The 14,521-nt window shown below is 39.9% G+C and overlaps 2 protein-coding genes across 2 annotated transcripts; both read right to left on the minus strand.

Annotated features, from left to right (window-relative positions):
* Positions 1–857: 857 nt before the first annotated feature.
* On the minus strand, positions 858–9,159 carry LOC144636762 (uncharacterized). Its single transcript, XM_078495957.1, has 8 exons — positions 8,823–9,159; positions 8,273–8,317; positions 6,453–6,628; positions 4,326–4,671; positions 3,560–3,891; positions 2,591–2,723; positions 1,086–2,070; positions 858–993 (listed from the first exon to the last, which is right to left on the minus strand). The coding sequence occupies exons 1-7, from the start codon at positions 9,157–9,159 to the stop codon at positions 2,003–2,005; spliced, it is 1,437 nt and encodes a 478-aa protein (XP_078352083.1). The 3' UTR covers positions 858–993; positions 1,086–2,002.
* A 1,328-nt stretch (positions 9,160–10,487) lies between these two features.
* On the minus strand, positions 10,488–14,210 carry LOC144636781 (uncharacterized). The gene is made up of 6 exons (XM_078495982.1): positions 13,825–14,210; positions 13,236–13,280; positions 12,659–12,834; positions 11,621–11,957; positions 10,686–10,730; positions 10,488–10,592 (listed from the first exon to the last, which is right to left on the minus strand). The coding sequence occupies exons 1-5, from the start codon at positions 14,153–14,155 to the stop codon at positions 10,687–10,689; spliced, it is 933 nt and encodes a 310-aa protein (XP_078352108.1). The 5' UTR covers positions 14,156–14,210; the 3' UTR covers positions 10,488–10,592; position 10,686.
* Positions 14,211–14,521: the final 311 nt, after the last annotated feature.

Genomic DNA, 14,521 nt, shown 5'->3' on the forward strand with positions numbered 1-14,521 from the left:
TGTTGATCGGTCTTTGATTGATCTTTGATTGAAACTTTGGTTGTCATTAGCAACAACAATGTCGTCATTACTGCGTCTTTATATTGATATAACCGCCATCATGGATCCGCCATCTTGGATCCACCATTTTGATCTCTTTAAATTTATTTATTTTTAAAGTATTATAGCAAAATGCCATCATAAAATATAGAAACGATATTAATTAAAAAAAAAAACCAAAATGCAATTTTTGTAAAAAAAAATAGTTGTCCGAATCCGGTTGCCATGGAAACGGTGGTCATGGTCATGGTTAGTTGCATGGTCATGTGACACTTGCCTAAATGGTTTGGCAAAGCTAAGGAAGGAACAATTTTCAATGTAGAAAAGTGGAAAGAGGGAAATCGGAAGTCAATTTATTTACTCGGCACCACTTTTCACTTGGTAGATTCAGTTGTTCGAAGAGAGACCAAAACGGTGATAAACATATAAGGAAGATAGGGGGAAAGAAGTGACAGCTCATACAAACACTTCAGTGACATTTTTTATCAACAGTCTCCCGAGCTGATTTTTCGCTGCTGCCGATATTGTTTTGCGATGTATGAATGTAAGAAATCTCTCAGCATTCTGATAAATTTTTTGAGTATTCCTATTTCTGACAATTTCTTTCGATTCCCAGTGAAAATTTGCAGCTCCAACCAAAACAGCGTTTATTAGCTAGCCTTTGTCACACATAACCCCTTAAAAAATCGACTGTTTCTATTCATTTTATTCGAGTAGCCTGATGTCTGTACTGAGAAAACATTGCCCTTTTTTGATGTGAAAATAGCCAGGCCGGGCCAAGCTGCCGTTTTTTATCGGCGAGAGCTTTTTGTTTAATGAGTAACAACGCATGGATTATACATGTTTTCATATTTTATTTGCAGTATTAACCTTCTCTTTCAATTAGCTATTTTTTTCTAATCCAAGTAAAGCTGGCAAACAGATCTGCTGCTTCATTTGCCTCTCTTCTCAATTCTGAAATTGAAAAAGAAAGAAAGATCAAACTCAAAGAGAAAATATACTAAATTAAACAGAAAAAAACTCGTTAAATAATCTTCATGTGTTACCCTATATCACGAAAACTGCAAGCACATCTGCAACTGCAACATAACCTGTTGAAAACATAAAAGAGGAAAAGTTCATTCAATGTACCCACTCAAACGTTTGCAGATTAATTTATGTCTCATTAATGCTCCACGTTTGAAGAAAATAAGAATGTTTCGCCGGGCATTTTGTAACATTTTTCATTTAAGGCCGTCACTCGACCTTGTAGTTGTCATAAGTTGTGATGTCAATATTGTAGAGTAGGTAAAAACCCTTATTTTTTTCTTAACGTAGAAGAACTTAGTGCGGACTTGGTTTCTCGGTGGTCCCGTTTACAATCTAGTGCCCGAAGCGATTAGTCTCCTTAAAACTCAAAGACCCTGGGCATAAAAATGCCTCGCCTCAGAGTCGTATGAATCCATTCTAGTCCCCAGAGCCGCCTGTCCTTCTTAGCCGGCGGGGCCTATGCACGAGGAAAAGGTGGCTTAAGAGAGACATGATTTGATTGGCTAGATGAACTTTCCTTTTTAAAATCTGGCCAATCAAATCATGTGTCTTCAGGGCCACTTGCTTCTCTTGCCCCAAGCTCCGCCGGCTAAGAAAGGCTCTCAATGTAGATATGGCATCTACGGTTAACGGTTAAAATGTTTTAATTTTTACACCAAACGGCCAATTTTTGGCTGTTTTACGGCTAACGACTAGCCCCATTAAGACCCTCTTTTACGACAGCCCGTGCCATGAATGGATAGTGCGTACCTTTTGTACTACGTTTTAATTCTATCACCTTCAATGCGTGGAGTACATGACCTTTCATTTCTTTCTGTCAGTGATTAAACTAATGGTTAAGAAAGGATAAAAAGCACCCACCGTTTAGGTCCCTCGCATATTGTACTGTACCTGTTTAAGATTTTTCAATCTGCGCCTTAACAGTTAAAGAATCTTACAATGAACAGGTTTTTCTTTCCCTAAACCTCTTTTGTACAGTTGTTGTTTTACCTTTTGACGGCTCTGTAAGAAAGAAAAAGAAATTGAGCTCAAACGGAAATGTTATGTTATTATGCGGTGAAGTAACTTCCGCCAGTGTTAAGGTGTAACTATTAACTGATTAGAACAGACTAATGCACTTATTAATGTTAAGCTGCGGGGGAGGGGGGGGGGAGGTGGGGGGTGGAGTCTGGGCTTAGGAGAAACATTTCTATTCAACTGTTTTGAATAGAATAGGGGGTGGGGGGGGAAGTCCGGGCAAAAAGGGGCATTTCAACAACGAAGCTGAGATTTTCTGTTCAAATGCGCAAATGCAGGGCATTTGTGGATGTTCAAATAAGTTACTAAACTTCAATAAAATTCTGTTAGAAAGTCCAATAAAACAGTCAAAGGCCCCCACCAAGGGCAGATTAAATTGCTGTCAAATCCCCTGCCTATGCCTGGCCTCCCCCCTTGCGGCTTAACATTGATAGATATTTAACATCAGGCGAGCAATTGTGGAAAGAAAGTCTAATTGGTAGAAAAACTGAGAACTCACGCTTACCCCCATACAGTTCAACTCTAAGACAGTTCCAACCATTTTGCTTGGTTGGATGAAAACGAAAGTATCTTGCATGTACTGGCACTGACAAGATGTGTTGGTCAACAGTGTTGCTGTCACCTTGCCTGTGGAATTCCTTAAATAAAAAAAACAAACAGAACGAAGTTGTAGGAAGCATAAAAGCTTTTATACCATAACCGAGAGAATTCTCGAGCGCTGATTGGTCCAAAGTAATGGCTGATGAGAGTAGAGGCCATAAAAGTGACGTCAGATCACGCCACGCACACGCGCGGGCTAGAAATATGTTAGTTTGGTTTCCATGAATGAAAGTGAATTTCATCTTGTTTTGTTTGAAGCAAGTACGCATTTGTTTTCAGAATTCAGGATTGAACTTCTACTCAGATGATTTGTCGACAGGCTTTTGAACTTTTTGTCTAACTGAGAAGAATGGTGAACGAGCGCTGACATGAACTTCAGAAAGAAAAATAATCTTGCTCGCTTCTAGCGATAGGCACGCGCTCAACGAGAGAATAAAAGGTTATTAAAATTATTATTTTTTGAGTTATTGTTCATCTTTTTTTTTGTATCATTGTCGTTTTTACGTGTCAGGAATCTTTACGTCCCGTTTCTTCACGGTCAGGCATCGCTTTTGATAAATATTTGTTCGAGTTGTGGTTATGGTATCGACCACATTTTTACATGGTCTACACTCTGATAGACCATACAAATGACGCCATAAAATGTCCAAAACTTTGCAGTGAAGCCACTCGCCTAACGGCTCGTGGTTCTACTTGAGTTTTGAACATTTTATGACGTCATTTCTATGGTCTATAAGAGTGTAGGCCATGGAAAAATGTTAAATATACAGCATGCAGTGTTGCTTATAACTATCGTGGTCATCTATTTTGAACGTAATAATTGCAACACTCTGATTTTCTTACAATAACAAAGTAAAGCGGTGTAACCTCTCACCACTTCTACGCCATTTGCATCCTTATAAGTCGTCCAGACGTTTCCATCCGACCAGTACGACAACTTGAAGTCCGTGACCCATTCATTGCCATTTATGTCTCCCTGGGTAGCAAGAGCACACACTTTAAAAGTTCTGCCAAGATCAACCAGCAGCCAGTCGTCAGTCCTGTTAGCTTCTTTGGCACACCAGCCGTCGCCTCTGTTACCGTTGAGTCGACCGTAAGCGGCTTGGTAACCAACGCGATATTGAGAAGAAGCATTCATGTGATTATCAGGAATTATGGCTTGGTCAGATATTCCTACAGACCTTGCGAGACAATTAGCAACTGGTCCTGAAGGCAAACAGTTATTCATATTAATACTGAAAAGTTGATGTCTTTGATAACTGCTGGTCAACCGTTACGATGCAAATGTGAATAAGAGACATTTTAAAAACTCTGTAAAGCCGTGCAATAATACTTCGCCAAAAAAGTGTAGAAAGCACTTGTACAGTATTTGTGCTTTCTAGTTCTGTTTTGTTGTCGGCAAATGGTCGTCGCGTTTTACGAGTCAGTCTCAATGCGATGTGTTGTGGCCTTTTTTCAGTTAACGGTTAACGGTTAAAATGTTTTTAGGGCGAACGGCCAACCCCTTTAAGACCCCCTAAGAGGAGGTTCTGGGCAAAACTTGATGCCTCACAGTCCCGCATTTCGGAGCCGCTGATCGAGAAAAATGGAGGCTTTGGAAAATGAGAGCTTAGGACAACAGTCATTTTATGAAGTCTCACCGTTTGCGTTGTTGTTCCAGTTGGTATAGGTGGACAACTTGCTGTACAAGACTTTGTTTTTGCGAGAAGCGCTAGTTTCCCAAGAGCACCATGGACCACCTGAGGTTACAAGCCACCCGGCGTCAACGTCACATCCGCCGTAGTTTCTGTTAATGAAGAAACTGCGACAGTTTCCTCCGTCGCAGCCGCCCTGTATGGAGAAGAAGTTCCTTTGCTCGGTCTTCACATCAGTCCACGGAGAGTTTGTCAGTTTATCCACAGAAAACCAGTTTAACTTGTCAGTCCCTGATGCGTCAAAGACCAGCTTCTTTTTAGCAACAGCTCCTTCGTATAAGATGACTTTTGCCTGTTGACAGAGAAACAAATTGAACAAGGCGAGCTAGAATCTATTAGCACAACCCATTGACCGTCTGCCACACGCGCAATCATCTTACTGGCCACATAGGAGCTCTATCGAAGAAAGAATAACCAGTGACCGACTATTGGAGACCAACCCTCAATCAGCAAAAAGGCTCTCCAAAAGCGCGCAGTTTCTCGTCCATCATATTAAAAAATTTTTAACAAAAACTTTCAATAAATCAGTTCTATCTCGATATTGCATGTCTAGTAGATCAGTCACCGGGTTATACCTGCTCGCTCTTGGTTTCCATCATCTGTGATAGTTGACTCGGGGCTTCGTCCCTCGCCAGCAATCAGTGCGCTAGTATCGACGCTAGTAGGCACTCACATGGGTTTTATTAGAAAAAAAACGAGAATCTGATTGGTTCTTTCATTTCTGGTTATCCGTGGAGAGACCACGATCGCGCGTACGTTGCTATTAAAAGGGAAATATTTTTCTTGATTTTTTACTTCAAAATACATACGATTAAGTGTTTTGGGCTGCAATCCTTTAGAGTCAAAATCGCAGGCTTACTCAGGTTAAATAGTGCGATTTCGCCTTCTGCCGAGTGAATGTCAAGCGCATTTTTATCAAACATCTCTCTAAGCCTAGTTTGTAGCGTGGAAAATCTAGCTCTGAAACTGCCTCGGCTACTTATAATATTTCATTTGTTGGTGATACTTTCTCGCGAGCTGATGTTGAAGGTGAATGCAAATATGACTTTGCGGAAAGCAAGGCCAGTTGGTGATTTAACTCCGATTAGCAAGCCCCCCTCCTGGACTGTGCCATGCTGGAATTTTTCACCTCGATGTAAGTGGTTTTGTGCTCTTCGTTTCAAAGGCTTTTATGCTGTAGAATGTTTTTGTAGAACGTGTCCAAGAAGAAAGTCTGCTACCGTACTGGTTTGGGAAGATGTGACCCGCAAGTAACACTGAGGCCCCCCGCGAAATTTATGTCCCTCACCAAAAAGTGTTCATACTCACTTCTCGTACTCGTATTCTGATCAAAAGGTCTCTATTCCTGACTGCATGCTGATCGGTCGCTGATTGATCCCATCTTTCTATACCGATCGATAACACTGTTAACGTAAACTTAGTGAATAAAAGGTCGTTTAATTTAAAAAAGTATTTTTATCAGGCCCGTAGCCAGATTTTTGATAGCCGAGGCAATTGCGAAGCGACGAAGCTAGGGAGACAAATTTCGAAGTCAAGAAGCCCGGAAATGCCATTTTTAAGTTATTTTTGAAAAATATAGAAACACTTCTTCTATGCTAGGTCACGGGTTTTTAAGTAATTCGATTTATTTTCGTTAATTAAGAGCTCTAAACTTTAATTTGGCGGTGCAAAAGTTTTTTATCGAAAAAATCACGGTCACATAACAAACAAAGATGATATTCGAGCAAAGTAAATGACACTTCGATACAAACTGAGATAAACTTGAAAAAAGTCGGGCCGACGTTTCTCAAGTTTACCCGAACGCAATCCGTTTAAATCCCCTCATTTGCCCATCCATACCCCTTTTCCCTTTCTGTGTTTCTTTTGAGTTCTTCTACAGTTTTAAGCCGTTATTGTGATATTTCAGTTTATTCTATGACCAGTTGGTCAGTGCCGGAATTACCTAAACTTGCGTGACATAGCCCCTTTAATTTCTTACAGGAACCCGAAAAAAATTAATTTTTAGCACGAAAAAAAAGTGCCTCGGTTAGCCTGTTACAAGCTACGACCCTGTGTATGTTTTTCTATTTTTACCTGAGAGGCATTAAACGTCTGCCAGTTCATCACCACTCGGTTCTTGTAGTGATCATGGTGTTGGTTTGTGACGTCAAGGGCTGCCTTTTCGTACTCGGCGGAAGCCTGGTCCGAGTTATACAAGTCCCACACCTTCTTGTCAACACCACTGACTACTTTGAATACCAAGGTCCAACCTGGTGACGAATTACATGAAGTACATAATAAGTTCAACAATAGTCGTTGGTTACAAAACACTCATCGCCATCTATTGTAAACCCACGTGTTTGATGTTTCTGTTTTACTGTTGTTTTTGTTGAAAGTTTTGCAAGTAAAGAATTTTCCCAAAGGAGAGACACTCTCTGTAAAAGCAGTGATAAAATTTCAACATTGTTAGCAAACCACGAAGGTAACGAGCTCGAATATAACTTGAATTTTTTCTACAAATACAATGAAAATAACAAATAACATGAGCTTTACCAAACCAGCGTAACGTTCCTGTAAGATGACCATTACTCCAAAGGGAATATATGCTACTCTGTTCTGATGTAGTATATATCAGTAATTATGCAACACTCTGTCGTGAAATACCATGGAACATCCCAAGAGTCACTTGTATTTTCTCGGTATACACACGAGCCTTTAGGCGAGTGTATTTACCAAAAAATATAAGTGACAAGTGGGATATTCCATGGTATACCACGAGAAAGTGTTGCATAACTATTTAAAACCATGCGATAGAAAAAACAATGGCCAACGCAATCAATGAGACATTCACGCAGACTTCATTTTGAACGACTTTTACCATCGTTTGATTGTACACGACTTCAGACATCAAAACACGCGCGGAAACGTTTCCAAGAGAGTTGCGACCCCGAAATTGGAGCAATGGTAAAAAACCGGCTAACTGATTTAAAGTGACGAGGATCATTAATTCCTGGATTGTCAAAACTTCATGTCTTGGTTCTCTAGTTGTGTTGGTCTTGCAAAGGAAATCTGTTCTAGATTTTTGGCTTTGAAAAACCTAAGATAGTAGGTTTTTAACCACTATCTTTTATCTACTCGACCTCGTTAATTCTATCAACAAGTGTCTGCTCATTGAAAACCTCGAGCTCGAGCTCGTAACCTGACAATTGTGGTCAGACCAAATTCACATATAAGCGTCGGCGCTTTATTTGCAATTTTTTTTTAAAAAAAGGGGAAGTTCAGTTTGGTAGTCTTGGTGAGTTTTTCCTGCCATTTTTTTTCCAAATTGGACGCATCGGGGCATGTTGTCCTATTACATATACTTATTGCGGTAAACCATGAAAAATCAGCGCAAAACGACTTAATGGGTTTTTTATCCCATGTTAACTTTTCGGTGACAAACAAATTACTAAAAGCCTCGAGGCCGCTTCTTTTGTTTTCACAGTTGTATTTGTTTATTTTCGATCGGCGGCTATTTTTCACAGCAAAGACTTTACAATTCCACTTAAAAACACTTGCTCTGAGATTTTTGTCAAATTAAACTGCCTATTGATCTTTTATGTTATAGGAACTTCAATTTGAAATAGAAAGTGGGAGTACCCATGTTTGTCGTTTAAGAGCAACATCACCTCATTTATACGCAATATCACGTAGAATATAATCATAATTGTAGTTAGGATTGCTTGCGAAATTCACGTTTTCGACCAATGTTTCTTATACCACACTGAGAATTGTGTATATTTATTTTACATAAAGAAAGTTCTTACTCATTACAGAAAATGAGATCGGTCAATAGTTTTCAAAAAAAATGATGATTTAGGGATGCACAACGCAATACTGGGGGAAACTAGCTTTTAAACAAGCTTTCAACAAACCTCCAGAATCCATGTCACAATAAGCTGGAAAAGAATCCGGGCTTCCTGTTAAAGAAGAAAGCAGTATTTAATATCAAAGCTAGTAACACTGAGAAGCCTAATCTGTAAAAGCCCAGTCACAGACTATTTTGGATGTAATTTTTGACGCGATATACATTGCGATTTTTGTCGCGCTAGGGTAAAACTCGAGATCGACCGTGTAAACGAGGTACAATGCGATTCGGTCGTGATTTCAGCGTAATACAAGCTATGTCGCAAAGAAACCCACATTTCTTGCGCTGAAAATGCAGCTGGCTGCGGCTCGCGACAAAAATTGCACCAAAGATTAGGTGTGTTGATGGGCAAGTACAGTGCGCAATGTAAACTATCATGAAGGCATATCTCATGCATATTTTTTGGATCGAACTTTAGTTTGCACATTTTATATTGAAAGTCCTGACTTAACTTGACATCTTCATGCTTGAATGGCCCACACACGTGAGACTTAAGGATGCATCAAAGTTCTTAGAATGCCCTTTCCATCAAAGTGTTAAATTAAGCATCTATTTACCTTGAAGATGAATCCAGAAAACTCCATTGCTGAGCTGTTGTCCCGCTTTGTTCAAGATATCTTTACAAGAAAGTCCAGGGTTAAACTCTGTGCCGTAGTCGCCAATAAGTCGAACGGCCTTCCATTTGCTACCCATGCAGATATACAATGTTCCATTAGAGTACTTCAATACCCCAGCGTGTGCCGCGCTATTGCAGGCACAGGATTGGTCTCTCACCATGAAAATCGTTGAAACGGATGCGCTGCAATCAAGGGTTTCTTCTACGCACACTTGGATTTGGCCACTAACTCGCGCCACTAAGAAGGCAACGATCAGAATTCGTACAAAATCATTCATTTCGATACAGCTCCGAGTAATCAAGTGAGATCTAAATTGCTCATGTTGATGAAAAGTGAATTCTAAATAGAAAGAGGAGAATTATTAAGTAGAAATTTAGACAGCTGTAGAGTTGTGTGTGATCAGGTGCAGTGTGAATAAAACTAGGAATTTATTTTCAGGTAAATTAATCGACTGAGGTGTCTGTCAGTTTAGCAGAAGCCCTTTTACTTTATACATTTTTGGCTTCAAATAAGTTGATCTGATAATATTGCTGTTTAGTGCGTAGTTTGACAACTTTTTTGACAAATTGCTGTAAATTTTTATTCGTTTGACAGTCTATTTGCACGTTGAGCGCTTTACTGAAAAAGGCGGTTTGTTTTCAATCATTGACGCTCCATTACGCATCCAATGTAAAGAGACAGAAAACATTTATATATCAAAACGATGGCTACAATGTTGTGTAAAAATGTAATTAAACATACTCAAGTGAAAAGGAAATGTGTGCTTCACTGAAGCGTTTTCTAGGCTCTCAGTTAGTACAGAAACAACATGACGATAAGGTGACTCTCGAGTCCTCCTTCGCTTTTTTTCTTTTCATTCATTCGCCTTTTGCGTTTTTTCCGCTACTGCTGCTCCTGGTTGTATTTGCACCGATCGATTTCTTTTTTTTAAAACCAATTCATATACTCTTATGAGCGCTGAAAAACTTGTTTGTGTTATAAGGCTCGATTCAACACTTCATATGGTTCAGAAAAATAAGGGAATAACAATTTTCAAGGCAGGAAAGCTCATTGCATTAATTGGAAATTGAAAAGAAAAGGAAATTTATTTCTTCCACTCGAACCGCTATTCATTCATTTGGACATTTATGTTGGTAGAACGTTTGTTCGAAGAGAGACTTGTTCTCGACCGGCCATCCTTATTATGAAAATAAATCAACAGACGACTAAAACATTCGATAGACATTGGGAGGGGTAGGGGAGGGAAGAGGGGAGGGGGAGGGGGAGGGGAGGAGGTGATGACAACTCTAGCAAACACCATAATAAAAGTTTGATCAATACTCGATGTATGGAAGGATAATTTCTTTAGTGTTTTTATGGCCAGCTATTTCTTTAGATTCCCCGCGAAAATATTCTGCTATCCCTAAACAGCGTTTTAAAGCTAGCCAATGTCGCTCTCCCTCGCCTTCCTCCCCAATAAAAAATCGAAAGTTTCTATTGATGTTATTCAACCGGTTTGAGGTCTGTGTAGGGGTGATATTGACCTTTTTATTGTTCTCAGAGAATGGCCAGGTCAGGCCAGACCAAGTTCTCTTTGAATTTAGCTAAATAACTAAGAGGGCACAATTCCCAAATTATGTGTCTTCTTTATTTGAAGTTTTAATCTTTCCATTGGCTATTTGTTCTTATGCAAACAAAGCTTGCTGTTTCCCCTTGCCTCTTGTCTCAGTTCTGAAATTAACAAAAAGCAATATCAAAGTAGATAGAAAATGCACCAAAATATTCGAAAAAAAAAAAACACTGGGTAAGCTCAATATGTGTTACCTTATTGCAGGAAAACTGCAAGCACATCTGCAACTGCAACATTAGCTGTTAAAAAGATAAAATAAAAAAGTTCAGTGACGCGAAATCATATTATTCAATGTATCCCAGGGGCGGATACAGGGGGGGGGGGGTGGATAGGGTGGATATCCACCCCCCATTTTTCAGTAAAAAAAAAATTCGAAATGTCACTTTAGAAAATAAAGAAAGAAAGAAAAATTAGCTCTCGCTCATGTCTGGTTGTTGTTACGCTACGTTTCGCCGTCTGCCGCCACTTAGGGTTAGGGTTAGGGTAAGGGTTAGGGTTAGGCCCTAATGGTCTGCCATCCACCCCCCCTTTTGAAATCCTGGATCCGCGCCTGTACCCACCAAAACAATGACCGAAACGTTTGCAGCGGGCGAATTTCTCTAAAGTTCAGATATTCAGATAACTATGCTTGCCAAATGTTCCATGGTGATTTTTTCAGCACAATGTTGAAGGTAAAGATAGTTTGATCGTTATACACTTGGCTGGGCATTTTCTAACATTTTTCATTGAAAGCAATCACTCAACCTTGGGGAGGTCCAGAGACCTGAAGCCAGTGATGTCATGATGAGTTGTGATGATATGCCAATACTTTATAGTGGAAAGATAAAGCCTAAGTTTTTGTTTTTGTTTTTGTACAAGAACTTAGTGCGGAGTTGGTTGTTGGTGTTATCGTTTCTAATCTTGTGTCCAGAGTGTTTAGTCCCCTCGAAGCTCAAAACTCTGGGCACAAGAATGTCTCCCCTCAAACTCCTTTCCCCCCAGATCCGCTCGTCCTTCTTAGACCACAGGGACACATGATCCGATTAGCTCGATTAAAAAAAATGGGAATTTAAAATATAGCCAATCAAATCACGTGTCCCCTGATCAGAAAATGAGAAGTAAGGACAACAGTTTTATTATCAAGCCTCACCGTCTGTGTTCCAGTTGGTATAGGTGGACCCCTTGCTGTACAAGACGCTGTTACTGTGAGAAGCGCTGGTTTCCCAAGAGCACCATACACCTGCGGTTACAAGCCACCCGGCATCATTCTCACATCCATTGTAGTTTCTGTTGATAAAGAAACTGCGACAGTTTCCTCCGCTGCACCCGCCTTGTATGGAAAAGAAGTTCCTCGGCTCTGTCTTCACGTCAGTCCATGGAGAGGTGGTCAGTTTATCCACCGTAAACCAGTTTAACTTGTCTGTCCCTGATGCGTCAAAGACCAGCTCCTTTTTAGCAACGGCTCCTTCGTATAAGATCACTTTCGCCTGTTGACAGAGAAACAAATCGAACGAGGCAAGGTAGGATCTATTAGCATAACCCAGTGGTTGACCGACTGTCACACGTGCAATTTTATTGGGCACACAGGAGTCTAATATCGACTGTTAATTTTTTTATACATTTTTAAACTTTAAAATGGCGTTTTTAGGGCTTCTTCAAGATTAAAAAATCATAAAAAATAATGGAGCAAGAAAAGAAAAATCTGAGACACAGTTTTTAAGACCAATATATGTAGATCAAATTCCACATAAAAGTTTAGGCTCTCACGTAAATGTGTTCTCAACTAAAACTAATGTTGCGCAACATCATAATTGCAAACAAAATAATGACGTTGCTTATTATGGTCTATACAAAAAAAAAAGAAATCCAAAATTACAATCTTTATTCAATAAGCCTTCAGAAATTATATACTTCATTGGGGTTTCTATTGACGGTTTGCATACAATTTCACTTGGAACGAAAAGGCCAATTTTCCTTCCGTGATACCTTAACGTAGCAAATTTTAGAGACCGTGAAAGTTCATTGTCCTATATTTCACTTTCAGTGACTGTTTGGCTTTGTTTAAAGTATTTCTGGGTGCGTGTTCGTCGGTCGTCGATTGATGCTATCTTTCAATACTGATAACGCTAATAAAGTAGACTTAGGAAATTATATATTCCTCAAATAGTGAGTGTAATTCTGTTTTAACCTGAGATGGATTAAAAGTCTGCCAGTTCATCACCACTCGGTTCTTATAATGATCATGATGTTGGTTTGTGACGTCAAGGGCTGCTGTTACGAGCTCGGCGGAGGCCTGGTCCGAGTTATACAAGTCCCACACCTTTTTGTCAACACCACTGACCACTTTGAATACCATGGTCCAACCTGGTGATGAATAACATGAAGTACATGATGAATTCAACCAAGGTCGTTGGTTACTCATCCACGAGTTTGATTTTTTTGTTTTATTCTAAAGTTCCAAAAGTAAAAAAAAAATCGTCGATTTCCGAAGTTGACCCCAAGACATCCAAAGATTCCGAAGTTGACTGAAGTCTTCCGAAGATTTTCGAAACTAACCCGAGGTGTAGCGAAGATTTCCGAAGTTGTCCCGGACAAACGGAGACAGCATGGTCTTTTATCTCATGTTGAGTTTTCGGTGACAAACAAATTGCTAAAAGCCTCAAGGCCGCTTCTTTTGTTTTCACAGGTGTATTTGTTTTATATCGATTGGCGGCTACTTTGGCATGCAAATAAGAAACTAACAATGTTTAAAGCTATCAACTAACCTCCTGAAGCCATGTCACAATAAACTGGAAAAGAATCCTGGCTTCCTGTTAAAGATGAAAGCAGTAATCAATGTCTTACTCTAGATCTGTTAGGGACCATTCACAGTCCATTTTTGAGGTCATTTACGCGATGTATACTACGAAACTCGAAACTCGAGATCGCGCTTGTAAACCAGCCACAATGCGATTCGGTCGTGATTTTAGCGTGATATCGATCCTTGGGAATAAGGCATATGAGCAAGGTCTGTTATAAAACCCACAGTTCCTACATGTTATTTTTTAATAGAACTTATAGCGATAGCGTGCTAAAATAGAGCTTTAAAATTGCAGCTGGCTGTGGCTCGTGGCAAGAATTGCACCAAGAGTTCGGTGTGTAAATGGGCAAAAAACACTGAGCTTTGTGTGCTATCATGTAGGCATCATGCATAACCTTTGAGTTGAACGTTATTTGCCACATTCTATATTGGAAGTTCCGACCTGACTTGAAAGCATCATGCTTGTATGGCGCGCTCACGCAAAACTGACGGATATATCTAAAGTTCTAAGAAATACCATTTCCATCAAAGTGTTAAATTAAGAATCTATTTACCTTGAAGGTGAATCCAGAAAACTCCATTGCTGAGCTGTTGTCCCGCTTTGTTCAGGATATCTTTACAGGAAAGTCCTGGGTGATCCTTCGTGCCGTATTCGTCTTCAAGCACAACGGTCTTCCATTTGCTGCCCAAGCAGACATAAATCTTTCCATTAGTGTACTTCAACGCCCCGGCATGAGCCGCGCTATTGCAGGCACACGATTGGTCCCCCAGCTTGAAGATCGTTGGAACAGGTTCGTTACAATCAAGCGTTTCTTCTACGCACATTTGGCCACTCACTCGCGCCACTAAGAAGGCAACGCTCAAGATTCGTACAAAAGCGTTCATTGCGATATGGCTCCGTGTAATTTTGTGAGATTATAATTGCTCACGGTGATAAAAAGTGAATTCTAAATAGATAGAGTAGAATTATTAAGTAGGAATTTAAACAGCTGTAGGCTAGTGTGTGATCAGGTGGGATGTGAAAGTAATTATTCGTTTACTGTCAGGTAAATTAATCACTTTACTCATTCTACAACGAATTAAGTGTTATACTCTGTAAGTTTTGAACAATTTAAAAGGTCGCGGCCACGGTGGCTGCGGTCACATCTACGACGTAACTAAAGTTTAACTATAGTTAGTCTCAAGTTACGTGACGTCATACCTAACTATAGTTAGTGCTCTCGGTCGTCTTTGCGGTCACACCAATGCAGT

The sequence above is a fragment of the Oculina patagonica genome, chromosome 13 (genome assembly GCF_052425735.1).
Source record: "Oculina patagonica isolate OP01 chromosome 13, crgOcupat, whole genome shotgun sequence".
Classification (NCBI taxonomy): Eukaryota; Metazoa; Cnidaria; class Anthozoa; order Scleractinia; family Oculinidae; genus Oculina; species Oculina patagonica.